A 27,777-nucleotide genomic window follows, 5' to 3' on the forward strand; every position below is an offset into this window, starting at 1 on the left:
GGAGCAAAAAGATTCCAAAAGTGATTAACAAATAACCAATGTCAGTAGGATCAGATTTTATTACTTTTGGCTAAAAGCAATAACAAAATATTACTAAAGCTACTATTCAGACACACTGAAAAGGAGACTTGGTAAAGTTTCTGTAAAGCAAGACAACAGGAAGTACTGTAAGGAAACCCTGGAAAACAATTTTTAATTGTAGGGCAATGACCTAGTATTCAACAGATAAGATTTGCCTTTCCTGATAATTTTATGAACAATTCTTTTGTTAGCAGCAGAATATCACAGTTGTTAAGAGCAAGAGCTTTGGCCCTGGCTGGTTTGGCTCAGTGGTTAGAGTGTTGGCCCTCAGACTGAAGGGTCCTGGGTTTGATTTTGGCCAAGGGCATGTACCTAGGTTGCAGGTTCAATCCCTGGCTCCAGTCGTTTCTCTCTCTCCCTCTCTCCTTTCCACTCTCCCTGAAAAAAAAAAAAAAACCCAACATAAAATTTAACAAATAAAGAGTAAGAGCTTTGTTCAGATGTAGTTATTACCTGTGAGGCTTCAGTTTTTTCATGTGAAAATTAGAGAATGCTAATAAAGTAACTACCTCCTAGAAGTATTATGAGGATTAAATGAATTGGTAATATTTGAGGTTCCAAGAAGAGAGTCTAACACAAAATACTTGCTTAGTAAATGTTACTAGCTATATGGATTTAAAACCCTTGTTTTGAATAAAACACTTCTTTTTAAAATTTTTAAATTTTATTTCTTTTACATTCAATATCATTTTGTATTAGTTTCAAGTGTACAGCATTGTGGTTAGACAGTCATATACTTTATAAATGGTCCTCCTGATAGTTCAAGTACCCACCTGGCACTGTACATACAGGGGTTGGCAAAAGTAGGTTTACAGTTATTCATATGGAAATCAGTACAATAATTAATAAATAATAATACAAGAATAAACTGTACTCACAACTATAAACCTACTTCTGCCCCCCCCCCTGTAATTATTACAATATTATTCACTATATCCCCTATGCTGTACTTGACATCCTCAGGAGTACTTTGTGACTAGCAATTTGTAGCTCTTAATCCTTTTTAAAAAAATTGTTTCTATTGATTTTTTTTTTTTTTTTTTAATCCTCACCCAAGGATATTTTTTCCATTTTTTGTACAGATAGAGTGGGAGGGAGAGAGAGAGAGAAACATCGACGTGAAGGGACACATCGAGTGGCTGCCACCCGCACAACCAACCAGGGCCGGGGAAAAACTGCAACCGAAGTACGTGCCCTTAGCGGGAACTGAACCCGGGTCTCTCCGGACCGCAGGCCGATGCTCTAACCGCTGAGCCAAACTGGCCAGGGCTCTATTGATTTTTTAGAGGAAGGGAGAGAGCATCAATGTGAGAAAGAAACATCAGTTGGCTGACTCCTGCACACCCCTTACTGGGGATCGAGCCCACAACCCTGACATGTGCCCTGACTAGGAGTCAAACTGGGACCTCAGTCCATGGGGCTCAATCCACCAAGCCACAAAGGCTGGGCCTCTTTACCTTTTATTTTATTTTTTTTATCCTCACCCCTGGACATTTTTCCATTTTTGTTCAGATAGAGTGGCAGGGAGCGAGAGAGAGAGAGAGAGAGAGAGAGAGAGAAACATTGATATGAAAGGGACACATCGAGTGGTTGCCACCTGCACGACCCAACCAGGGCCGGGGACAAACAGCAACCGAGGTACGCACCCTTCGTGAGAACCAAACCTGGGTTTCTCTCTAACCGCTGAGCCAAACCGGCCAGGGCCCCTTTACCTTTTTAATAAAACTCTTCTAATGAAGTATTCCTTGTGCAAAGTAATCCTAACAATTATCCTTAAACAATAGGAGCAGTGCCTAGCATTGTATTTTAGTTTAGTAGACACTCAGCAACTATTAGTTAAATAATATACGTCATATGATTTTATGAGGCTCTGATTAGATTAACATTTTCCATATATTTCTATTTGTTTTCAGAAAATTAAAAAGAAAGTACATCTATAGGTTGATAATTTGGGTGAATCTTAGTTAATGGAGTCAATAAAAGAGATTTCTATGTACTTAAATGTACACAACTTTTACACATTTTTTTTTAACTGGTTTTAGAGGAAGGGGGAGAGAGAGAAACATTGATCGGTTGCCTGTCTTACATGCCACAACCAGGGATCGAACCTGCAACTTGGATATGTGCCCTGACTGAGAATCAAACCCTCCACCCTTTGGTGTATGGGACAGCACACAACCAACTGAGCCACATTGGCTATAGCTACACAACATTTTTTTGTTAATCCTCATCCAAGGATATTTTTTTCCATTGATTTTTTTTAGAGCAAGTGGAAAGCGGGGGCGGGGGGGGAGAGAAACATTGTTGTGAGAGAGACACATCGATCAGCTGTCTCCTGCATGCACCCTGACTGGGGCTGGGGATCGAACCTGCAACCCAGGCACATGCCCTGGACTAGGAATTGAACCCTGTGACCCATCAGTGTGTGGGCTGACACTCTAACCACTGAACCACTGAGCCACACCAGCCAGGGCTGCACAGCTTTCTTTAAAACAATTTTAAAAATTATACTTGACATACAATATTAATAGTTTCAGGTGTACATCATAGCTATTAGACGTTTACATAACTTCAAAAGTGATCACCCCTATAAGTATAGTACCCATCTGACACCATACATAGTTATTACAATATTATTGACTATATTCCCTATGCTGAACTTTATATTCCTGTGACTATTTTTGTAACTACCAATTTGTACTCCTTTTTTTTTTTAAAGTTTCTATTTATTTATTATCCTCACCCAAAGGCATTTTTGCGTTTATCTTCAGATAGAGAGGGAGGGAGAGAAGGAGGAAGAGAGAGAGAAACATCGATGTGAGAGAAATACATCGACTGGTTGCCACCCACATAACCCCAACTGGGGCCGAGGACAAACTGCAACCGAGGTATGTGCCCTTAGTGGGAACCAAACCAGCGTCTCTCTAACTGCTGAGCCAAACTGGCCAGGGCCAATTTGTACTTCTTAATCTCCTCACCTTTTCACCCATCTCTCCAACACCCCTCCCATCTGGAAACAATGTATTTGTTCTCTGTATCTATGAGTTTCTGTTTTGTTCATTTATTTTATTTTTTAGATTCCACATATAAGTGAAATCATATGTTATTTGTCTCTCTGACATATTTCACTTAGCACAATACCATGTAGGTCTATTTATATGTCACAAATGGCAAGATTTCATTCTTTTTTATGGCTGAGTAATATTCTATTTATATATGTAGCACATCTTCTTTATCTATTCATCATTGGTGGACACTTAGGTTGCTTCCGTACTTGACTGTTGTAAGTAATGTTACAATGAATATAGGGGTGCATATTTTATTTTCAAATTGATGTTTTATATTTCTTAGGATAAATACCCATAAATGGAATTGATAGGTCATATGGTAATTCTATTTTTAATTTTTTGAGGACCTTCCATAATGTTTTCCATAGTGGCTGCTTGAATTTACATGCCCTTCAGCAGTGCACAAGGGTTCCTTTTCCACATTCTCGCCGACACTTGTTTGTTGATTTATTGATGATAGCCATTCTAACAGGTATGAAGGAGATCTCATTGTGGTTCTGGTTTGCATTTCCCTGATGGTTAATGATGTTGAGCATCTTTTCATATGTCTATTGGCTATGTGTATGTCCTCTTTGGAGAATGTCCACTCAGGTCCTCTGGATAAACTGAGGTAAGATTACTTGCCCAAAGAGCTATGTTTTGAACCTAGAAAGTTCCAAAGCCTTTGTTAACCACTAAACTATAAATATAGCTGTTTAGAGGAAGAGGAATCATTCTAAGCCCTTATGCGACTCCAGGCCCCATTATGTTATGTATTTTATATGAATGCTGTCTCTTCAAAGTGTGTACTCTAAACCCTGCTTTTTTATATAGTCTGCTACAAGTTTGGAGAGAGGATGGATCAGTAGATCCACAAACAGTATCAACCTTACCTCAGCCTCTCTGTGTGGTAAGTGTGAGTACAGCTCTGGGTTACTTGAGGTTTTTCTAAATAACAGCATTCATGAAACATGTTTGAATAGTTTCCAGCAGTTGAAATGTCCATGTTACTTCTGTTCTGATTCATTGAACAATTTCTGAGACCTGTATTTGAAATCACTATTTATTTCATTGTTTTAAACACTTTCTCATCTTAAATTGAAAGTCACAGTTAGGAATCTACTTGGGGTTTAGAGAACATACATACAATAGAAAGAACTGAAAACAAGCAAACAAAAAAAAGTCTATCAGGCCCGGCTGGTGTGGCTCACTTGTTGAGCATCGACCCATGCACCAAGAGGTCGCGGGTTCGATTTCTGGTAAGGGCACATGCCCAGGTTTTGGGCCCAATCCCTAGTGGGGGGCATGCAGGAGGCAGCCAATTGATATTTCTTTCTCTCTCTTTCTCTCCCTTCCTCTCTGTAAAATCAGTAAAAAAAAAATATTTTTAAAAAAAAGTCTATCAGCAAATAATGATAAACTGGATCTGATAGACTATGGTGAGTTTGTTCATTTCTTTTTAGCACTGGATATTCCATTATCTGAATGTAACACCACTTATTTATCCATTCACCTAGTGAAGGACATCTTAATTGTTTCCAAATTTTGACAATTATGAATAAAGCTGCTATAAACATTGTATGCAGGTTTTCATGTGGACTTAAATTTTTAACTTCTTTCGATAAATACCAAGGAATATGATTGATGGATTGTATGATAAGAATATGTTTAGGTTTTTTTTTAATGTTCACCAGAGGATATATTTTTATTGATTTTAAAGAGAGAAGCAGGAGAGAAAAACATCCGTGTGAGAGAGAAATACCAATTGGTTGCATCCTGTATGTGTCCTGACTGGAGATCAAATGTGCAACCTAGGTATGTGCCCTGAGCGAGACTCGAACCCACAGCCTTTTGGTGTATGGGGTGATGCTCCAACCAACTGAGCCACCCAGCCAGGACAAGTATGTTTAGTTTTCTTTAAAAAAACTACTAAACAGCCCTCCAAAGTGACTGTTCATTCCCACCAGTAATGCATGAGAGTTTCTGTTGCTCCCCATTCATATCAACATTTGATATTGCTAGTGTGTTGGATTTTGGTCATTCTAATAAGCGTGTGATAATATCTCCATGTTGTAATCTGCAACCCTAATGACATTTGATGTTGAACATCTTTATTTATTTTGTTAATCCTCACCCAAAGATATTTTTTCATTGATTGTTAGAGTGGAAGGGAGGAAGCAAGAGAGAAACACTGATGTGAGAGAGAGACATATTGATTGGTTGATTCCTGCATGCACCCCTCCCAGGCTGGGGATCGAACCCTCAACTCAGGTACGTTATCTTGACTGGGAATCAAACCCACAACCCTTCAGTGCATAAGCCAATGCTCTAACCAATGAACTATGCCGGCCAGGAATTGAACATTTTTTAATATACTTATTTTTCATGTATGTATTTTTGGTGACATATCTGTTGATATCTTTTGCACACTTCTTTTTTTAAATTTTTTAAATCTTTATTGTTGAATGTATTACAGATGTTCCTCATTTTTCCCCCACTGACACCCTCCTCCCCGCTCCTGCCCCTCTCCCGCCTTTTCCCACACTATTGTCTGTGTTCATTGGTTATGCATATAAGTTCTTTGGTTTGTTTATTCCCACCCTCCGACCCCTTTCCCTTTGAGGTCTGTCAGTCTAGCAGTGAATTTGTACTTCTTAATCCCTTCACCTTTTTCACCCATTCCCCCAAACCCCCTCCCATCTGGCAACCCACAAAATGTTCTCTGTATCTATGAAAATGTTTCTGTTCTGCCTGTTCATTTTGTTTGTAGATTCCATTGTCGATAGATATGTATTCATTGCCATTTTGTTTGTTCATATGTTTTATCTTTTTCTTCAAAAAGAACCCTTCATCATTTCATATAATAATGGTTTGGTGGTGATGAACTCCTTTAACTTTTTCTTGTCTGGGAAACTCCTTATATGGCCATTGATTCTATTTTTTTTTTTCCTCACCCGAGGACATTTTTCCATTTTTTGTACAGACAGAGTGCGAGGGAGAGAGAGGAAGAGAGAGAGAGGGAAACATCGATGTGAAAGGGACACATCGAGTGGCTGCCACCCACACGACCAACCAGGGCCGGGGACAAACTGCAACCAAGGTACATGCCCTTAGCGGGAACCAAACCTGGGTCTCTCCGGACCGCAGGCCGACACTCTAACCACTGAGCCAAACCGGCCAGGGCTGGCCATTGATTCTAAATGACAGCTTTGCAGGATAGAGTAATCTTGGTTGTAGGTTCTTGCTTTCATCACTCTGAATATTTCTTGCCACTCCCTTCTGGCCTGCAAAGTTTCTTTTCAGAAATCAGCTGACAGCCTTATGGGAACTCCCTTGTAGGTAACTAGCTGCCTTTCTCTTGCTGCTTTTAAGATTCTCTCTTTGTCTTGAACCTTTTGCGTTTTGATGATGATGTGTCTTGGTGTGGGCCTCTTGAGGTTTATCTTGTTTGGGACTCTCTGTGCTTCCTGGGCTTGTATGTCTGTTTCCTTCACCAAGTTAGGGAAGTTTTCTGCCATTATTGTTTCAAACAGGTTTTCAGTTTCTTGTTCTCTCTCTTCTCTTTCTGGCACCCCCAAGATGCGAATGTTGGCATGCTTGAAGTTGTCCCAGAGGCTCCTTACACTATCCTCATTTTTTTGGATTCTTTTTTCTTTTTGCTGTCCTGATTGGGTGTTTTGTGCTTCCTTATATTCCAAATCGATGGTTTGCTTCTTGGCTTTACCTACTCTACTATTGAATCTGTGTAAATTATTCTTTATTTCAGTTAGTGCCTCCTTCATTTCTGACTGTGCATCCATCATTTCTGACTGGTCCTTTTTTATGCTCTTGAGGCCCTCATTAAGTTCACTGAGGTTCTCACTAAATTCATTGAGCATCCTTAGAAGCAGTATTTTGAACTCAGTATCTGTTAGGTTGCTTATCTCCATTCCACTTAGTTCTTTTCTTGGGGTTTTGTTCTGTTCTTTCATTTGGGACCTGTTTCTTTGTCTTCTCATTTTGGCTGCCTCCCTGTGTTTGTTTCTGGGTATTACTTAACTTGAGGTATGGGGCTATCTGAGACCAGATGCTGCTTGTTTGAAAGAATTTAGGAAAACCCGAAGCAGGATCCACTACAGGCCAATCCTATGGTGAAGCAACTGGCAACAGCTTGGGTGGGCCTGAAAGTTGGGTGGGGCGGGGCCTCAGGGAATCACCAGGGTGGGGCAACCAGTGTGAGCCAGGTTGCTGGAGTTCCAGATATGGCAGCTGTCTGCCACCCCAGGGAAGGGCTCACCAAAGGAACAAAGGCCTCTGACAGCATGTTTGTCCGTTTGTCCGGTAGAAAGCCTCCTCTCCAGCCCTCACTCCAGTGCCAAGCAGCTCAGTTCTTCCCTGTATGTCTCTAGTGCCCCTCGAGCTGCCTCCCCTCCAAGCTTAGAGGAAGTGAGTCCAATAAGTCTGTGTGCTGGCCCTTTAAAGAGCTGCCTGGGGCTTCAGCTGCCTCAGCCTCCGTAAGCCTCAGTTCCCGCTGGTTTTTCCAGCCAGAAGTTATGGGGACTTCTCTTCCTGGCACTGGAACCCTGAGCAGGGTGTCTGGTGTGGGACAGGGACCCCTCAGTCCTCAGGGAGGACCTTTCCAGCCGAGGTATCCTCCTGATTTTTTTTTTTATCCTCACCCGAGGACACTTTTCCATTTTTTGCTCAGATAGAGTGGGAGGGGGAGAGAGAGAGAGAAACATTGACGTGAAAGAGACACATCGATTGGCTGCCACCCGCATGACCAACCAGGGACAGGGACAAACTGCAACCGAGGTACATGCCCTTAGCGAGAACCGAGCCCAGGTCTCTCTCAACCACAGGCCGACTCTCTAACCTCTGAGCCAAACCAGCCAGGGCTATCCTCCTGATTTTTATCCGCTACACATGGGGGTGGGACCAGCCCTTCGAGCCTCCGCCCCTCCTACTAGTCTCAGTGTGGCTGCTGCTTTAATTCCGTAGTTGTAGGACTTCCATTCAGCTTGATTTCAGGCGGTTTTGAATGATGGTTGTTCTGTAGTTTAGTTGTAACTTTGATATCTCTTTTGCACATTTCTTAATTGGGTTGTTTATTTTCTTATTGTTGAGGATTTTTTTTTTTAATTGTTGAAAGTATTACAGATGTCTCACTTTTCCCCCATTGACCCCCTGCTTCCCAATCCCCTCCTGCCTTCCCCAACCTAATGTCTGTGTCCACTGGTTGTGCATATATGCATATAAATTCTTCGGTTTAATCTATTCCCACCCCTTCTACCCCCTCATCCTTCTGAGGTTTGTTAGACTATTCCCTACTTCCATGACTCTGGATCTCTTTTGGTTGACAGCTTATTCTGTTCATAATATTACATAAATAAGTGAGGTCATTTGGTATTTGTCTTTCTCTGACTGGTTTATTTCACTTAGCATACTACTCTCCAGGTCCCTACATGTCGTCTCAAAGGGTAAGAGATCTTTCTTTCTTACAGCTGCATAGTATTCCATTTTGTAAATGTACCACAGCTTTTTTATCCACTCATCTACTGATGGACACATGGGTTGTTTTCAGATCTTGGCTATTGTAAATAGTGCTGCTATGAACATAGGGATGCATATATTCTTCCTGATTGGTGTTTCAGGCTTCTTAGGATATATTCCAAGAAGTGGGATTAGTGGGTCAAATGACAGTTCCATTTTTAATTTTTTGAGGAAACACCAAATTGTTTTCCATAGTGGCTACACCAGTCTGCATTCCCACCAGCATTGTGCTAGAATACCCTTTTCTCTACATCCTCACCAGCACTTATTGTTTGAGGATTTGTTGATTGCCACTATTCTGGCAGGTTTGAGGTGATACTTCATTATCGTTTTAATTTTCATCTCTCTGATGATTAGAAATACTGAGCGTTTTTTCATATGTCTCCTGGACATTTATATGTCCTGTTTGGAGAAGTGTCTATTCAGGTGTTCTGCCCCCATTTTAAATTGGATTATTTGTCTGTCTTTTGTTGAGTTGTATGAGCACTCTATATATTTTGGCTATTTAACCCCTTATCTGATATATTATTGGCAAATATGTTCTCTCAGAGAGTGAGTTCCTTTTTCATTTTGATGCTGGTTTCTTTTGCTGTGCAGAAGCTTTTTTGTTTGATGTAGTCCTGTTTATTAATTTTTTTCTTTTTCTCTTGCCCTAGGCGATGTCTATCAGTGAAAATTCTGCTATGTATGATGTCTGAGATTTTTCTGCCTATATTTTCTTCCAGGGTGTTTATGGTTTCACAGGTTACATTTAAGTCTTTCGTCCATTTTTTTTTTTTTATCCTTACCTGAGGACATTTTTTGATAGTTTGTTCAGATAGAGTGGGAGAGAGAGAGAGAGAGAAACATCGACGTGAAAGGGACACATCGAGTGGTTGCCACCCACACGACCCAACTAGGGCTGGGGACAAACTGCAACCGAGGTACGTGCCCTTAGCAGGAACCAAACCCGGGTCTCTCCAGACCGCAGGCCAATGTTCTAACCACTGAGCCAAACCGGCCCGGGCTCTTTCATCCATTTTTGAGTTTATTCTTGTGCATGTGTCAGTTGATCTAGTTTATTTTTTTTGCACATAGCTAGCTGTCCAATTTTCTCAACATTTATTAGAGAGACTGTCTTTACTCCATTGTATGCTCTTGCCACCTTTGTTGCATATTAATTGTGCATACTGTCTTGGGTTGATATCTGGGTTCTCTGTTCTGTACCATTGATCTATATGCCTGTTCTTGTGCCAGTACCAGGCTGTTTTGATTACTATGGCTTTATAGTATAACTTGGTATCTGGTATTGTGATCCCTCTCACTTTGTTCTTCTTTTTCAAGGTTGCTGTGGCTATTTGGGGTCTTTTATGGTTCCATATTAACTTTTTGGAGTATTTGTTCTAGATCTGTGAAATATGCCATTGTCACTTTAATAGGAATTGCAATAAATCTGTAGATTGCTTTGGGTAGTATGGACATTTTAATTATGTTGAATTTTCCAATCCATCAACATGGTATATGTTTCCAAATTTTATATCTTCCTCTATTTCTTCTTTTTTTTTTAATCCTCACCTGAGGATAATTTTCTATTTATCTTCAGACAGAGTGGGAGGGAGAGAAAGGGAGAGAAAGAGAAACATCAACGTGACAGGGACACATTGACTGGTTGCCACCTGCATGACCCCGACCAAGGCCAGGAATGAACCACAACCAAGCTACATGCCCTTGGCTAGAATCAAACCCACAACTCTTTGGTCCATGGGCCAACGTTCTACCACTGATTCAAACTGGCCAGGGCTCTTCCTCTATTTCTTTTTTCAATGTCCTGTAGTTTTCTGAGAACAGGTCTTTTACCTCCTTAGTTAAGTTTATTTCTAGGTATTTGTTGTTGTTGTTGCAATGGTAAATGGAATTTTTTTTTTTTTTTTTTTTTTAGTTTCGCTGAGTGTTCATTATTGGTGTATAAGAATGCCATCGATTTCTGGATGTTAATTTTGTATTCTGCTACTTTGCCAGATTCATTTATTAAATCTAATTGATTTTTGATGGAGTCTTTAGTGTTTTTTATGTACAATATCACGTCATCTGCAAATAATAACAGTTTCACATCCTCCATTTTGATTTGGATCCCTTTTATTTATTTATTTTCTTGTTTAATTGCTGTGGCTAAGACTTCCAGTACTGTGTTAAATAAGAGTGGTGAAAGTGGGTATCCTTGTCTTGTTCCTGTTCTTAAGGAAAATGCTTTTAGTTTTTTCTTCACCAAATTAGGGAAGTTTTCTATTATTATTTCTTCAAACAGTTTCTCTATTTTTTTCTCTGATTCTTCTCCTTTGGGTATCCCTATGATGTGAATGTTGTTACGCTTTGGGTTGTCTCAAAGCTCCCTTAAACTCACCTCCTGTTTTTTAATTTTTTCCCCCTATTTGCTGCTCTATTTGGGCATTTTTTTCCTACCTTGTCTTATAACTCACTGATTCAGTCTTCAGCTTTTTCTAATCTACTATTGAATCCTTCTATAGTATTTTGCATATCAGCTATGTCATTCTTTATTTCCTCTTGATTTTTATTCATAGCTTCTACCTTTTTTTTAAGCTGACATAGTTCCTGCTGAGCTCTCTATAATTCTCATTAAGTTGCTTGTATTAAAAAAAATGTGAATTGTTTGAGCTCCCTTAAAATCATTGCTTTGAATTCTTTATATGACAAGTTGCTTTCTTCCATTTCATGTACTTTTTCTGGTGATTCCTCTTTTTCTTTCATTAGGTGTTATCTCTTGGTCTCCCCATTTTAGCCATCTGGTAGTTCTAGAACTGGTGAGGGATGTTGGGATGTGTAGGCAGGTCAGTATGTATCACCCAGACTGTTCTGGTGCATGTCACATCTTGCTTGCTGTGGGTCCTGGAGGAGTGACTACTGGAGCCTGGTATTGGTCTGTCCTGGTAGGTGCTGCTGCTGGATCTTGTGGGCTCTGAAGCCTCGGGTCTGCCGCTGGCGGCTGGGGGGAGCTGCCTGGTGGGGCTCAGCTCCTTCTCAGCCTCTGCTGAAGCTTTTGGGAATGGACCTCAGCTGCTGATCTGTGCTGCTGCCGCCTGGGGATGGATGTCCGCTCCTGAGCATCTGTTGCTGGGGGTGTGTCTTGGCTGTGATCAGGCTACTACTGTGGGGGATGGTGCTGGGCTCCCAGCTGTTTTGGCTTCCGCATTAGGCACCTTGATGGTGCTGCTACTGTGCACTGGTCTGTGTTGACACAACAGGGTCCACTGGTCCAATGGTGCCAGGTGCACTGGTGGGCTCAGATTGCTGGGCCCTAACTGCTCCCACTGCCTCCTCTCGAAGAAGACCAAGGATCTTCCAAAATAGTGGGGCCTCCTGGCCACCCAAGGATAAGCTCCTTGAAGAGCCACTTACAGTGGTAGCCGGCTGCTCCCCGTCCTCAGCACAGGAAACTTTTGCTCTGCGTTTCTGCACTGCTCAAGGTTGATCATCCACTTTCATGTCCACTCACACTCTCTCTCACTTGCTCACTCTCTCACACACTCACACTCCCTCTGGTCCTGCCCACTGCCATCTTTATTTTAGCTGGGAGTTTATTGATTACAGCTTCAATTTCCTTAGTTGTTATTGGTTGTTCAAGTTTTCTGTCTCTTTCTGGTTCAGTTTTGGGAGACTGTGTGATTCTAGAAACTTGTCCATTTCACCTACGTTGTTCAATTTGTTGGCATATAATTGTTCATAGTATTTTTTTATCCTCACCCGAGGATATTTTTCCATTTTTTGTACAGATAGAGTGGGAGGGAGAGAGAGAGAGAAACATCGATGTGAAGGGACACATCGAGTGGCTGCCACCCACACGACCAACCAGGGCCGGGGACAAACTGCAACCGAAGTACGTGCCCTTAGCGGGAACTGAACCCGGGTCTCTCCGGACCGCAGGCCAACGCTCTAACCGCTGAGCCAAACTGGCCAGGGCTTCATAGTATTTTTTAACAATCCTTTGTATTTCTGTAGTGTCAGTTGTTAATTCTCATCTTTTGTTCCTGATTTTATTTATTTGGGTCCTCTTTCTTTGTTTCTTGGTGAGTCTGGCCAAAGGTTCATCAATGTTGTTCATCTTTTCAAAGAACCAGCTCTTTGTTTCTTGGATCCTTTGAATTGTTTTTTTAGTCTCTATGTTATTTATTTCTGCTCTGACCTTTACCATTTCTTTCCTTCTGCTTGTTCTGGCTTTTTCTTTTTGTTCACTTTCTGGTTCTTTAAGTTGTAGGATTAGATAGTCTATTAGAAAATTTTCTTGTTTCTTGAAATAGGCCTGTAGTGCTATGAACTTCCCTCTCAGGACTGCTTTTGCTGTGTCCCACAGATTTTGTGTTGTTGTGTGTTCGTTTTCATTGATTTTCAGGAAGTTTTAAATTTTTTCCTTTATCTACTTGGTAACCCATTCATTGTTTAATAACATGCTATTTAGCCTCCATGTGTTTGAATGTTTTTGATAGTTTTTATTGTAATTGATTTCTGGTTTCATGCCATTGTGATCTGAGAAGATGCTTGATATGATTTCAGTCTTCTTAAACTTATAGAGACTTAGCTTGTGTCCTAACATATCTGTCTTTGAGAATGTCCCATGTGTACTTGAGAGGAATGTGAAGTCTGCAGTTTGAGGATGTAATTCACTGTGAATATTAAATCCATTTGATCTAGTGCATCATTTAGAGTCTCTGCTTCCTTGTTAATGTTTTGTCTAGAGAGGATCTATCCAGTGATGTCAGCAGGGTGTTAAAGTTCCCTGCTATGATTGTATTGTTGTTGATTTCTCCTTTGAAGTCCTCCAGAAATTTAAAAATATTTTTGGTACTCCTATATTGGGTGCATATATGTTTACCAAAGTTATATCCTCCTTTTGGATAGTGGCCTTCTTTGTCTCTAGTTATAGCCTTCATTTTTTAAGTCTATTTTATCAGATATGAGTATTGTTACCCTAGCTTTTTTTTTTTTTTTTCATTTCCATTTGCTTGGAAATTTTTTTTTCCATTCCTTCACTTTCAACCTGTATCTTTTGTTATGAGGTGGGTCTCTTGTAATCAACATTATATATGAGGCATCCTTTTTTTTATCCATTTAGCTACTCAGTGTCTTTTGATTGGAGCATTTAATCCATTTACATTTAAGGTTATTATTTGATATATACTTATTTATTGCCATTTTAATTTATTATGGCTGTGTTTCTCTATTTCTTCTGCTTATTACAGCTGTCCTTTTAACATTTCTTTCAGGCTGGTTTGGTGCTAATATACTCCTTTATTCTTTTTTTTGTCTGGAAATCTCTTTATTTGAATGATAGCCTTGCTGGATAGAGTAGCCTTGGATTGAGATCCTTGATTTTCATTACCTTGAATACTTCATGCCATTCCCTTCTGGTCTGTGGTGTTTCTATTGAGAAATCAGCTGATAGCCTTATAGGGGGCCCCTTTGTAGGTCACCTTTTGCTTTTCTCTTGCTGCCTTTAAGATTTTCTCTTTGTCTTTAATTTTTGGCATTTTAATTATGATGTGTCTTGGTGTTTCTTCTTACTTAGGGCTCTCTGTGCTTCCTGAACTTATATGCCTTTTTCCTTTGCCATGTTAGGGAAGTTTTCTTTCACTATTTCTTCAAATATATTCTCTTATCCTTGCTCATTTTCTTCTTCTTCTGGTACTCCTATGATGTGGATGTTGTTACGTTTCACATTGTCCCACAGCTCTCTTAAACTGTCCTGTTTTTTAATTGTTCTTCCTTGTTGGTTCTCTGATTGGGTGATTTTTTTCTACCCTGTCTTCTAATTTGTCAGTCTGATCCTCAGCTTTATCTAATTTGGTGCTTATTACTTCCAATGTGTTCTTTATTTCTGCTATGTCCTTCTTCATTTCTGCTTGGTGGTTTTTCATTTTCAGTCAGTTGATTTTCATTGTTTCTATATCTTTACTCATGCTGTTGAGCTTCCTTATAATCATTACTCTCTGATAACTTGCTTAACTCCATTTCATTTATCCCTTTTTCTGTAGAACTCTCTTGTTTATTCATTTGGGATTTGTTTCTTTGTTTCACCATTTTGGCTGTCTCAGCAGGGTTTGGAGTCTGCCAAATTTTCCCTGTGAGTGTTGTGTTCCACTGATTGTGGCTCTCTCTGCTGGGTTTGGATGATTATGGAAGAAACCGTGCTAAACCAGTGTTTAGTCTTACTTGCCTTGGTAGAGTCACAGGCCAAGCAAAGATTCAGTTATCCCAGAGCTTTTGCCTGCAGGCTGACTATTAGTCTCAGTTACTTAGGGAGCCTCAGGTTGTAGCCCTCAGCTGAATGCACAATCCCATGGGTGGGCAGGGTAAGAGGATTTCCAGTTGGTGGGGCAATTGCTTCCCTTGGGCTAAAGTTGCTTTGAGATGAAAATGGTTTCTGCAGTGTGGGTTATTGGCCCAGTGCAGGGACCCAGACCTGAGCCTTCACAGCCCAGTCCCCAGAGCCACAGCACCCAACACTGAGAGGCCCAAGGGCTCAAAGCCTTCAGAATCTTGTCTCTGCCAACTGGCCTGCTGGTAGTCTCTGCCTGATAATGAGCCTCAGGTTGCACTTCTCCAGGTCAAGTGGTATCAAATTCCCAAGGGAGGGGGAGTTGCTTCTCCCCCAGCCTAAAGCTACTCTGATGGTACTACTTGACAGAGATGGCTCCTGAAGAATGGGGGAGTGGCTCAGCATAGAAATTCAGACCTCAGCCTTCACAGCTCAGTCCCCAGACCCCCAACACTGAGAGCCAGATCCAAACCTCAAAGCTTTCAGAGGCTCTTCTCTGCCTACTGGCTGGTAAGTAGTCTCTGGCTGTTAATGAGCCTCAGACTGCACTTCTCCGGGCCAAGTGGTGTTAAATTCCCAAGGGAAGGGCAGTTGATTTTCCCCCAGGCTAAAGCCATTCTGGGATAGGGCTTCTTGAGTAAGATGGCTACTCTCTTATGGGGGAGTGACAGCATAGAGCTCCTGATGGCCTCCTTCCCAGCTTTCTCCCTCGTGCTCCAAACCCCTGACTCTTTTCACACAATTCCAGTCCAGTCTGCTCTCCCTCTGCTGGAGCCCAAGGTGGGTGGCTGTAGCTGTAATTTAGTGCACTGGCCCTTCAGGGAAGTGCCGATGTTTTCTCTCTCTGCCAGACAAAACCTCTGCTCTGGTCATTTTTCTTAACCAGGTGTTATGTGGGCACCTTTGCCTATTCTACCACTCTGTGTTGGGGAGCCGGCTTGGGGTTTTAACCCCCAAAGTCTCAGAGGGAACTGCTCACAGCTAAGACAGCCCTCAACTGCTGCCCATGGACACCCAGCCAGCCCTCTCGCGCCTCTGAAGCTCCTACCAGTCTTGATTTTGGGTCCTTTTTATGTACCTGGTTATAAGGGTTCTCTCCAGCTGATCTTCAGTTGGTTTATCCAGATGACTTGTTTTTATTTTAGTTGTAATTCCAGTTTGGTCCTGGGAGACAGTCTGTTTGGCTTCTATTCACTCCACTGCCGTTTTTTGTATCCTTATTGCTGAGTTTTAAGAGTTCTTTGTATATTTTGGATAACAGTCCTTTGTCAGATATGTCTTTTGCAAATATTTTCTCCCAATATGTGGCTTGTCTTTTCTTTCTTTTGAGAACTTACTTTTTAAAAAATTTTGATTCATGGATTTACTTGCCCTTAGGAAATGGGTATTGGCAGGGCTTTTGGTTTTGGCTTCATGTGTTGGGAGTCCCCATACAACAGCATCCAGTGAGTTGTCCCCTATCTAGTTAGTACTTAAGAAGACTGGAAGTACTCTATTACATAAAGTTAATCTATCTGTTTAACACTTTCATCTACTTATACCCAGAGAAAAAAGTCACACTGCCCATCTCTCCTTCTGAACTGGACCTCTAGCTTTAGATCCCTTTTGGTGACTTATTTTAGCTTTTAAATTGTTCTTGGTATTCACATTGAGCTGTTTTCATCTGCTTTATTATATTGTCATGGTGAGAGTGGACCATGGTATCATCTGTCCCTGTTGTACTCTATCTAGGGCTGTGCTTTTTCCTAGAACTTAAACATCCCAGTTTAAGTTCTTATCCTTTTTTTTTTTTTAACCTCACCCGAGGATATTTTTCCATTTTTTGTACAGATAGAGTGGGAGGGAGAAAGAGAGAGAAACATCGACGTGAAGGGACACATAGAGTGGCTGGCACCCGCACGACCAACCAGGGCCGGGGACAAACTGCAACCGAAGTACGTGCCCTTAGTGGGAACCGAACCCGGGTCTCTCCGGACCGCAGGCCGACGCTCTAACCGCTGAGCCAAACTGGCCAGGGCTCCTTTTTTTTTTTAATCCTCACCCAAGGACATTTTTCGATATTTTGTTCAGATAGAGTGGGAGGGAGGGAGAGAGAGAGAGAGAAACATCGACGTGAAAGGGACACATCGAGCGGTCGCCACCCTCACGACCCAAGCGGGGCTGGGGACAAACTGCAACTGAGGTACGTGCCCTTAGCGGGAACTGAACCCGGGTCTCTCTGGACCGCAGGCCGACACTCTAACCGCAGAGCCAAACTGGCCAGGGCAACATCCCAGTTCTTGAAGAATGGTAGCTATATATTAATAGTTTCCACCAATGACAGGTTTGGAGACTGGGTTTTGCCTGTTGACATCTTTTACTCTTGAGTGAAAATGGTATCTTCAAAGATGTTTTTCATGAAACCTCCACACAATTATTTGAATTTGGATAGACATGGACAGACTAACATTTTGTTATTTTCCTTCACAATCCACTGAGCTCACTCTGCTGAGCTGTGTGTGAGTAGTGGGAAGAAATAGCATTTGGACTATATGTGGCCTGGCTCTGTCTGCACCTCTATTGCCATTTCCTGCTGTGACACTAGAAAGAAACGTTGAGTTTTGTGGAACATTTTCCAACTAGTAAATGGATAACTGCCAACTCAATGGTCTGATGAAGAGAAACAACCCCTCCTTCAATCCCTGTGAATTTAACCCAGACAGATGTCAGGAGTCAAAGAGAACCCTGCCAGATTCATAGCTTTGCTAATATAGGAGTGAATGAACGGAGAGAGAATAGCTGTGAGGGAGATTGGGGAGGGGGTGGGAATGGTACAAGGCCTCAGTCTTTCAGCACTCCCTGGGTTCCTTTGGCCCGGTATCTGAATATTAGAAACATTAAAAATGAACAAACAAAACAAATCGTTCGCTGGCCAGAAGCTTAACTGCAGCTGCTAAAACATAGATCAGGGCAGTGTAGTCTTGAGTCAGCAGCTTCTGTCTTTGTCCAGTTGCCCCTAGTTATGTGTATTATCTCACTTAATCTTCAAAACAAACCTGTGATAGAGACATAAAATATCCACCTTTCAGCTAAAGAAACTGAGGCTTACAAAGTTGAAGTAACTTGCTCAGGATCACACAGCTATGAAGTATTAAAGCCACATTCCATATCAGGTTGTTCACAGACTGGAAGGGAAAGTTGAAAAATGGGTAGAACCCATGGGATCCTAGGCAGCACAGAAGCCAGGCAAAGCTGTATCACAGACTAGTCTGATGTTGTTACCACACTTGGCACTTGTACCACTGTTTGTTCAAGATGCAGTGCTATTGGACTCTTGATTCCCCACCATGGAGACTTTACCAATCATTCCTTTGTTTTTGTGTAATTCTTTCAAAATCCGGGTCAGAACACCTAGTTGTTGGGCCTTATTTCAGGAAATAGAAAGGAGTCTGTGGCCTGTCTGGCTTCTGTCAAGGAGGGTTGGGCCCTGCTTCTCACCAAGACTGATACAATCAGAGACTCCTCCCAAATAGGAAGAGTATTTGGATGCTGAGCATCAATAATACAAAGGACAGATGTCTATTATACAGCCATGGGGTGCAGATGTCCATGTGGCACTCTGCTGAGGACTGGTCGAACTGGGAAGCTGTATCTCCCTGTAAGCCAGGTTGTTTTTTTCCTGAGACCAGGGTCTGCCTAACACAGTCCAACATAACTTTTAGGCATTACACAAAATACTGTATATGGGTTTTCACCTAAGGACCCCTGGCTGTTTCTGATTCACTAAAAGTGACCACCAAAGAGATGAGTGACCGGCAGAACTAAACAGCTGTTAGGATCAGTCTAGGGAGGGAGCATGTAGAAGAGAGATCCATAGAGAAAACCCCTCCCTAATTTCTGGGCTTAACTGATCCTCACTGTGATGTCTTAAGACACTGATTTTGTATATTTCTGGGAAATATTTCATTATATCTTTACCTGATTAACTGTATGAAACATTTCCTTGTGCTGGGAAGGAAAAAGAATTAATGTGCATGGCCTTTCTTAGTAATTTGTTTGCATGTCTTTCCTTTCTTTGCCTTAAGATTAGGGACCATATCAGTTTTGTAACTTCAGCATCTAGCATTGTGCCCAGCATACAGTAAGCATTTTAAAAAGTATTTGACTGACTGAATTTTTCATAGAAATCTTTTTCTGAAACTGAATTGATTCTTGTGAAATGCTGGAGAACTTATAGTCATGTGTGTTTGAAACATTTTGAAAAATTTTAAATTAAAAAATAATTTTAAATCTGCTGTAGGAGAAAGGACCACGGTGACATACTCTTTACTTGTGTTGTTACAGGTGTTCCAGGATTTGGGGACTGAAGTACTGTCTGGAGCTTCTAAAGGCTATAACATATGCCTTTTTGCCTATGGACAGACAGGGTCTGGGAAGACATATACCATGCTAGGGACCCCCGTGAGTACTAGTATTGGAATGAGATTTCTTCTTGCCCTGGCCGGTTTGGCTCAGCGGTTAGAGCGTCGGCCTGCGGTACAGAGAGATTTCTTCTTAATGCTACAGCAAGCCTGACTATTGCATTGTCCTTGTCACTGAGAGAGACTGTGAGTTTCATAGTCAACTTTAACAATATTTCTACTGTATTAGAAATGCGTTTCTCAGTAGTCTAATTGAAGGGTAAACTTTGAATAATTAGCTCTCTTTATTAAACCCTGAAGAATCTTAGACTTTGACAACTCTCTTTGATGAGGCAGACCTTGTCAGTCCTGAATTTCTCATATCATTGATAAGACCCGGACTGAATCCTACGTGCAGGAATGAGGCTATGAGTGTTAAGCCTTAGTGTTAGAAAGAAGCAGGAGAACCAACTGCTGGGATGGGAGCTTTCAAAAGTATGTAGAATTTAAGAGAGCCTTCTTTTATCATGGAAAATTAGAAGGGTAGATTTCCTTAAGAATATCTCCTTATTTTAGGGTTAGAAGCCCCCTGGTGAGATGAACAGGTAGAGCAGTGACAAATAACACCACACAGGGACATTCTCTAGAACACCATTCCTCCTGAAAGACTATTCTTGCTGACTAGGGCCCAGCTCATGCTCACTATGTCCATGTTTAGTGTGATTTTATATATTTGAAGTTAAAAGAAGAAAATGCCCATTAAACCAGGGTTATAAGACCTTTGACCTGAGTACAGGTTAGCACTGGATCCAAGATGAAAAGCCACTTCTCTATTAAATATATAATTTGAACACCCTTGTACTCTGCTTCTCCTGTGTGTGTAAAAATAGGAGGCAGATTCTAGGAGGAACTGCTGTGGTAAAGTGGGTTTGTGTAAGAAGAATAGACTTCATTTCACAAAGCAGGTATCTGGGTTTGCTAGCTGCTTCTCTCTTCCTTCTTTTGGTGGTGATCTGCCTCTCAGCTGGTACATTCCTCCCATGAGCGTCTCCGGAGAGCACTGGCAAATAGAGTCTTCTACATACCGTCTGCGAAACTCCCTAAAGGGAAGAGGCTAAAACAAGGAGTCCATGTGCCTGTCCCACTGCTGGGGGCAGTTCCTGGGTGTCAGGGCGAGAGCATCACCGTGAATGAATAGTAATGCTTTTGTTTCTTCTGTTCTCCAGGCCTCTGTTGGGCTGACACCGCGGATATGTGAGGTATAGACTCTCTTTTGACTGGATCCCCTCAAAGTAGGTCTTCTTTGTACACTCCAATGAAATTTCAACCCTTCTGGTTTATGCAGGGTCTTTTCATCAGGAAGGAAGACTATGCCCCACTACCTTCCTCCTGTAGGATAAAAGTAAGGTAAGAACCTACCAGGCTTTGGGACCTAAAATGTTTCTATTTCCACTTCAAATTCTGGCATGTTCAGCTGTTTTCTTTGCTTCTACAGTGATCCAGAATGGAGAAAAGCTATAGCTGAAATATCTTGCAGTATAGAGAGAGGAGAAACTTAGGTCTTTGGGTTGTAGAAAGCTTAATTCCTATACTCAGGCTTAATGAGCAGGTGTCTCCTTTGTACCAGTTTGCCCTGACTGTCTAGTTTCCTTTCCTTCACTCTCTGTACAGCTTCATACTAGTTGGTAGAATTTCTTCTCCAGCTCCCTACTGTGTTATTCTCCAGGTCAGCTGTTCCCAAACCCTAGTTCCCAGACTGGTGCTGGCTACTCCAAGATGAAGTTTTAACCAGTCTAGTGAAAATGTTGACAGAAGGTTACCAGTTGCCCTTAATTCTCTGTATTCTTTGTGTATATGTGTGTGTGTTCAATGTTTTTTTAAAAATTTGAGATAGAATTTATAAACCATAAAACTCACGCTTTTAAAGTATATAATTCAGTGATTTTTCCTGATATTTAAGATTGTCCAGCCATCGTCACTATCTATACCAGAACATTTTATCATCCCCCAAAAAGTAAATGTTTTTTTGAACATTATTTTTACATTTTTTTTCCTCACCTGAGGACACACACACACACACACATATATATATTTTTTGGCATTTATCTTCAGATAGAGCAGGAGGGAGAGCAGGAAGGAGAGAGGGCAGGGGAGAGAGAGAGAAACATCAATGTGAGAGAGACACATGGATTGGTTGCCACCCACACAACCCCAACCGGGGTCAGGGACAAACTGCAACCGAGGTACATGACCTTAGTGGGAACTGAACCTGGGTCTCTCTGGTCTGTGCGCTGATGCTCTAACTGCTGAGCCAAACTGGCCAGGCTATTTTTACATTTTTGAAGTTTGCGAAGTAAAAATGTGCAAACCTGTGTGCTTGTGCATATGTGTGTGTATATATAAACATATATATGTATATGTAAATGTTTTATTGTCTATGAAATATGGGAACCACTATTCTAAGAGACATCTGGGGTTCTTGTGTCTAAGTATGAGAATGTGAAGGAGCAATAATTTATAAGGAGAATGTACATGGAGTTCAGCTTTCAGCTGAAGCCTTTTTTTCTGACTGCTGACTCCGGCAAGCATCTGTATTCTGGTGAGGAAGACCTTTCTGTGGAAGTCTGCTTTCTTTTTTTTTATCCTCACCCAAGGACTTTTTTTCATTTTTTGTTCAGATAGAGTGGGAGGGAGAGAGAGGAAGAGAGAGAGAGAGAGAAACATCGACGTGAAAGGGACATATCGAGTGGCTGCCACCCGCATGACCAACCAGGGCCGGGGACAAACTGCAACCGAAGTACATGCCCTTAGCGGGAACCGAACCCGGGTCTCTCCGGACCGCAGGCTGACGCTCTAACCGCCAAGCCAAACCGACCAGGGCGAAGTCTGCTTTCTTGTGTATCAAAATATTTACTGATTTTAATAATGACTTATAATTGTTATTATTTTTAAAAGGAATAAAATGTCAGTAGATTCCTATAAGTTAAAGCATATCTGAAACAGAATCCCAGTATATAAAACTGATAAAAAGAATTATCCTACTTAAATTAGGGGTGAGGACCAAACCCTTATCACTTAGCTTCCTTCATTACTCAGCAGTAGCCCTTGAGATGCCTTCACAGAAGAAGAGTTTAAAGATCACATTTGAAAACTACTTCAACAAACAAGCTTGCAGACTCTGTGCTGTGGGGCCTGATAAAGGCACAGGCTGGTGGCAGCACACCCTAAAACCATGCTGAAGTAGCCTATTGATGGCTAAACTTGAATCAGTAGTGACATGGTGCTAAAATATGCTAAACCTAAAACTGACGTGTTAATATCCAATGCTAAAAACCCTATTGTATTCATGTAGAAAAAGACTCAAGGGGAACCCTGGTGTGATCAATGTCTTAGGGTGTCAAAGATGGAACTAGAACAAGATTTAAGACCTTCTGATAGTTAATTTGGTGTTTTCCCACTTGCTTGAAAATCTAATCATGTTGCCTTTTTTTCAAAATCTAATTTTGAAAACATGTCACCATTTTTCAAAATCTAACTATGTGCCTTTTCCCACATGTCTGTAGTTTTCTGGAAATCTATAATGAACGAGTAAGGGATCTGTTGAAGCCATCTGGTCAAAAAAAGTCTTATACCCTGCGGGTCAGGGAGCACCCAGAGACGGGGCCCTATGTACAAGGTGAGCCACTGTGATCCTGGAGGTCTGAGACCAAACCAGAGCCAGGGAAGCTCTCCTAATGGTCCTTATGTCAGTCAACAAATGTATATAATGAATACTCTGTACCAAACGCTGGGTATGTACCAATAAATAGAAAAGACAGTCCTGCCCTCATAGGAAAGCTTACAATTTTGTCGGGGTGAGTCAGAAAGCAAGCACTTAATTACAAGTTGTGTTAATGGCTAATGAAAAAATAAATAGATGTAGTGATGGAAAAAGATCATTGGGTGTTGTAGGCGACCCATCTGCATGGGGCATCTAGGAAAAGCTTCTCCGAGGAGGTAACAATTTAAGCTGAACGTTGAGGGGATACAGGAGGCTGTCATGTGAAGGAGGGTGTATTGAGGGGAAGAAGGCTTCAGGGAGAGGGAACAGCATGAATGGAGCCCTGAAAGAATTGCTGGTGGTTTCAAGGAGGTCAGGGTGTCTCAAGCATGGTGACTGAGAGGAAAGTGTCATGGGAAAATGTTGGGTCTGTGGTACCAGATCTAGCAGGGCCTAGACTGGTTCCTGGGCAGTCAGACTCCTTTTCAGGGCACTTGCTCTTCCATTGGAGGTGATAGGGAGATGGGGAGATGTCAGACTTGGAGCAGGGTCTGAGCTGTTTCCTCATCACGTGTGATATTTGGTATTTGGTACTATCAGTCTTATTCCATTAGACTCAGTCTTGCTATTAAGTAAGAACAGTTAGGTTCTTTTGTGGAAGAAGTTTTTACCCTTTCAGGCCACTCATAAGAAGTAACATATATTTTATGCTCTTATTCCCTCAGTAACACACTCATTTAAATTCTGACAAGGTGTGGGACATGAAAGATCAAGAGTTGGTCTCTTTTCTGAACAGGGCTTGGCAGATGGATGACTCAGTAGGTGTGCCAGTCATGATTCTGCTACCTGTATCTTTCCCCAAACTTTCCATCATAAATGGCAGCCTAAAAACAACAAAAATACCATATGCTTTGTTGGGAGCCGGTTGGAGTTTCCTTTGTGTCAGATGCTGGCCTTATCTTTCTGGTTTTCCATCTTCCCCCAATACATGGCCTGGAAATTTTTTTACTATCTATTTATCCCTCTGTACCTTCAAGCTGGTGTATTTTATAGTTCATCCAGCTCTTTGTTTCAGGACCTTTTTAAAAAAATTTTTTCACAGTTTTATTGAAATATAATTGTTATACATCACTATATAAATGTAAGGTGTACAGCATAATGGTTTCTTATACATATTGTGAAATGATTACCACAGAAAGTTAACATCCATCATCTCATATAGAAACAATAAAAAGAAAAAGCAAAAAAAAAAAAAAATTTCTCCTTGTGATAAGCACTCTTAGAATTTATTCTCTTAACCACTTTCATATATATCACAGGATTGTTAGCTGTAGTCATCATGTTGTACATTATTACTTTCCTAGTTCTTAATTATAACTGGAGGTTTATACCTTTTGACTACCTTCCCTCATGCCCCCCCACCCCCCACCCCCAGTAACCACACATCTGATCTCTTTCTGAGTTTGGGGTTTTTTTTAGATTTCACATATAAGTGAGCCCGCACAGTATTTGTCTTTCGTTGTCAGACTTATTTCGGTTAACATAATGACCTCAAGGTCCATCCATATTGTTGCAAATGGCAGGATTTCCTTGTTATCTTTTTAATGGCTGAATAATATTCCATTATGTGTATGTCACACACACACACACACACACACACACACACACACACTGCAACTTATTTATCCATGCATCCATTTGATGGACACTTTGATTCTTCGCTATTGTGAATATTGCTGCTATGAACTTGGGGGTGCAGATATCTTTTTGAGTTAATGTTTTCATTTCCCTTGGAAATATTCCCATACCCAGCTCTTTTTATTTTTTTATTTTTTTTATTTTGTTCAGATAGAGTGGGAGAGAGAGAGAGAGAGAGAGAGAAACATCGATGTGAAAGGGATACATCAAGTGGTTGCCACCCTCACAACCCAACCAGGGCCAGGGACAAACTGCAACCGAGGTACATGCCCTTAGCGGGAACCGAACCTGGGTCTCTCTGGACTGCAGGCCGACGCTCTAACCGCTGAGCCAAACCGGCCAGGGCCCCAGCTCTTTTTAATAGTCTTTAGTAGCAGGGTTGGTTTATATTATCTAATTTGCTACTACCAAAAGCAGAAGGTATTCATCCTTATATTTTTTAAACTTATAAAGTATTTCAAACATACACACAAATAGATAGACCATAATGAACCCCCCATGTATCCACTACCAGTTACAATAACCATTAACCCTTGACCAGTTCTAATCTATATACAGTCCTGTCCACTTTTCCCATCCTATACTATTTTGAAACAAATTTCAATGTCACATTAATTCATTTGTAAATATTTTAGTATGTAGCCCTAAAACATAAGAAATGCTCCCTTCCCTTCCCTTCTTTCTTTTCCTTCTTTCTTTTTATTTCCTTCCTTTCTTCCGTTTTTTCCCCTTCCCTTTCCTTTCCCTCCCTCCCTCCCTCCCTCCCTCCCTTCCTTCCTTCCTTCCTTCCTTCCTTCCTTCCTTCCTTCCTTCCTTCCCTCTTTTTATTTTATATTTTCCATCACCATTTATCCTCTCTAGGAATTTTTTTTTAAAGAAAACATAACCACAAAACTAGTATCACATCTAAAAACAATAATTCTTTAATACAAAAAAAACAAAACAACTTTAGTCAATGTTCAAATTATTTTGCTAATTTTAGTGTAATTGTATTCAACAATGAGCCTGTGTAGTTACTTTGCCCCTGAATCTCTAACATAGAGATTCACTAGCACAGTTATGAAGGCCCTTTTTGATTTGGTCAGTAACCAGTCATAAAAATTTACTTTCATGACCTCAGGCAACTCTTCACCTGTCTGAATCTTCCCCATTCTATAGTGGCCAAATTCAAGTCTCACTTCCTCCATGGAGCCTGCCCTGATCACTTCTCCGATCTCCTGAGTATTTATTATCTTACTCCTGTGGCACTTGACCAGATTGTCATGCATAGTGTAACTTCTCGTGATTGTAAATTGTGGGAAGACAAGGACATGTCTACTGTATTTTTTGTATGCCAAACTGAGTCTGTCATCTTGTGAGGAGATAGGACCTCTATACTTCAGGAATTTAGTGAGGGCCAAATGAAGTAATATATGGAACTTTTAAAAATAACCTACATAGCAAAACTGTAAGGAATTTTATTGTTATTGTTTGGTTGTTGTTGGCATAACTACTATATGAATTAGTCTTCAATTATAATTTCTGTGAGCCAATCACAATGCCTAACAGTAGGCTTTCAATAAATATTTGTTGATTTAATTTTTTATCTGAATGATTTAGAAAGTTCCCTCGTGTCAACTACATAATATAAAAGAAATGATAAAGTTAAAGACTTACAGGAAACGGTTAAGCTTTACTTAAAATTTTATTTTACTTTTTTCTCCTTTGCAAATCTGATAGGTTTATCTCAACATGTAGTTACCAACTATAAGCAAGTAATTCAACTCTTGGAGGAGGGAATAACAAACAGGTAACAGATTTGTTTGTTCCTATCATTTGTTTGAGCCTCATTCTTCAGTCCTGTGTTCTCATCCCCCTTCGGCATGTATGATATCTATCTTTGCAGCCTCCCACATTCATAATCAGGAGACCTTTCTCAGAACAGTAATGTACCTATGGTAAGGTGCAATGACTTAAGATTTAGTCTTCTTCTCACTAGTAATGAGATGGTCTTAAACTGAAGAATGACTTAGATTTAGATAAAGGGAAGGCTTTCCAGACTTAACATTGGAATGAATTTCTGAGGGAAACTGAATTCCATCTGACATAATTCAAGATCTCATTTCAAAGGTCTTTCTGGGACTATAAGATTAATATGTTATATTTAAGCACAACTTTCTGTGTCTTTGAAGCTTCTCCAGCAAGTTCTTTACCTCTCCTTGTCTTATTTAATGGGTCTGTCTTGTGGATATTCTTCCAGGTTGAGTACTCTTTAGTATTCCCCTTTTCAACTGTGATTTTTGTTTTTGTTGCTTAAAAAAAGTTCTAATGTAGTTTAGCATGAGGATACATTCCCTTTATTCTCAGATGTCAGTACTTAGAGTATTGCTTCTGCCCTCATTGGACCACTCTCCTAAGTATGGACTAAATATGGATGTTTTATGATTCTCTTCTGTAAACCTCAGTACTAAATATTTCTTGTGTTCCCCAAGGATCCTCAAAGATTCACCATGCATAAACAATCCTCATTCTAATTGTTTTGCGTTGTATATATAGAATCACAGCAGCTACCCATGTCCATGAGGCCAGCAGCAGATCCCACGCCATCTTCACTATCCACTATACACAGGTTGGTTACCTTTTATTTTTGGTTGGATTTCTTTCTCCGTCCTTCTTGACTTCTTCCATTTATAGGTCCATTAAGCTGTGCACCTAGAAAGGGTAGAGGCAGTTAATAAGACTAATTAAAATATCTTCTGCCCTGGTCAGTTTGACTTAGCAGTTAGAGCATTGGCCCGCAGACCAAAGAGTTGTAGGTTCGATTCTGATCAAGGGCATGTACCTTGGTTGCAGTTCAATCCCTGGCCCTGGTTGGGGTCGTGCAGAAGGCAACCAATTGATCTGTCTCTCTCTCATGTCGATGTTTCACCCTCCCCCCCCCCCCACCAACTCTATCTGAAGATAAATGGAAAAATATCCTCCAGTGAAGATTTA

At 40.9% G+C, this 27,777-nt stretch overlaps 1 protein-coding gene and 1 non-coding gene across 3 annotated transcripts in view; both read left to right on the plus strand.

Moving 5' to 3' along the window:
- The window catches only part of STARD9 (StAR related lipid transfer domain containing 9), a 129,696-nt gene that overhangs the window by 40,955 nt on the left and 60,964 nt on the right, over positions 1-27,777 (plus strand). For both annotated transcript variants that reach the window (XM_036255709.1, XM_036255718.1), the window contains exons 4-9: positions 19,291-19,407; positions 20,573-20,605; positions 20,692-20,753; positions 22,910-23,022; positions 26,524-26,593; positions 27,340-27,412. In XM_036255709.1, coding sequence (XP_036111602.1) covers positions 19,291-19,407; positions 20,573-20,605; positions 20,692-20,753; positions 22,910-23,022; positions 26,524-26,593; positions 27,340-27,412 — 468 coding nt within the window. The remainder of the gene's footprint in view (positions 1-19,290; positions 19,408-20,572; positions 20,606-20,691; positions 20,754-22,909; positions 23,023-26,523; positions 26,594-27,339; positions 27,413-27,777) is intronic.
- LOC118622611 lies at positions 4,527-4,602 on the plus strand. Its single transcript, XR_004958095.1, has one exon. It is a non-coding gene; the product is annotated as a small nucleolar RNA SNORD69 (small nucleolar RNA).

Source organism: Molossus molossus, unplaced genomic scaffold (genome assembly GCF_014108415.1).
Source record: "Molossus molossus isolate mMolMol1 unplaced genomic scaffold, mMolMol1.p scaffold_m16_p_1, whole genome shotgun sequence".
Taxonomy (NCBI): Eukaryota; Metazoa; Chordata; class Mammalia; order Chiroptera; family Molossidae; genus Molossus; species Molossus molossus.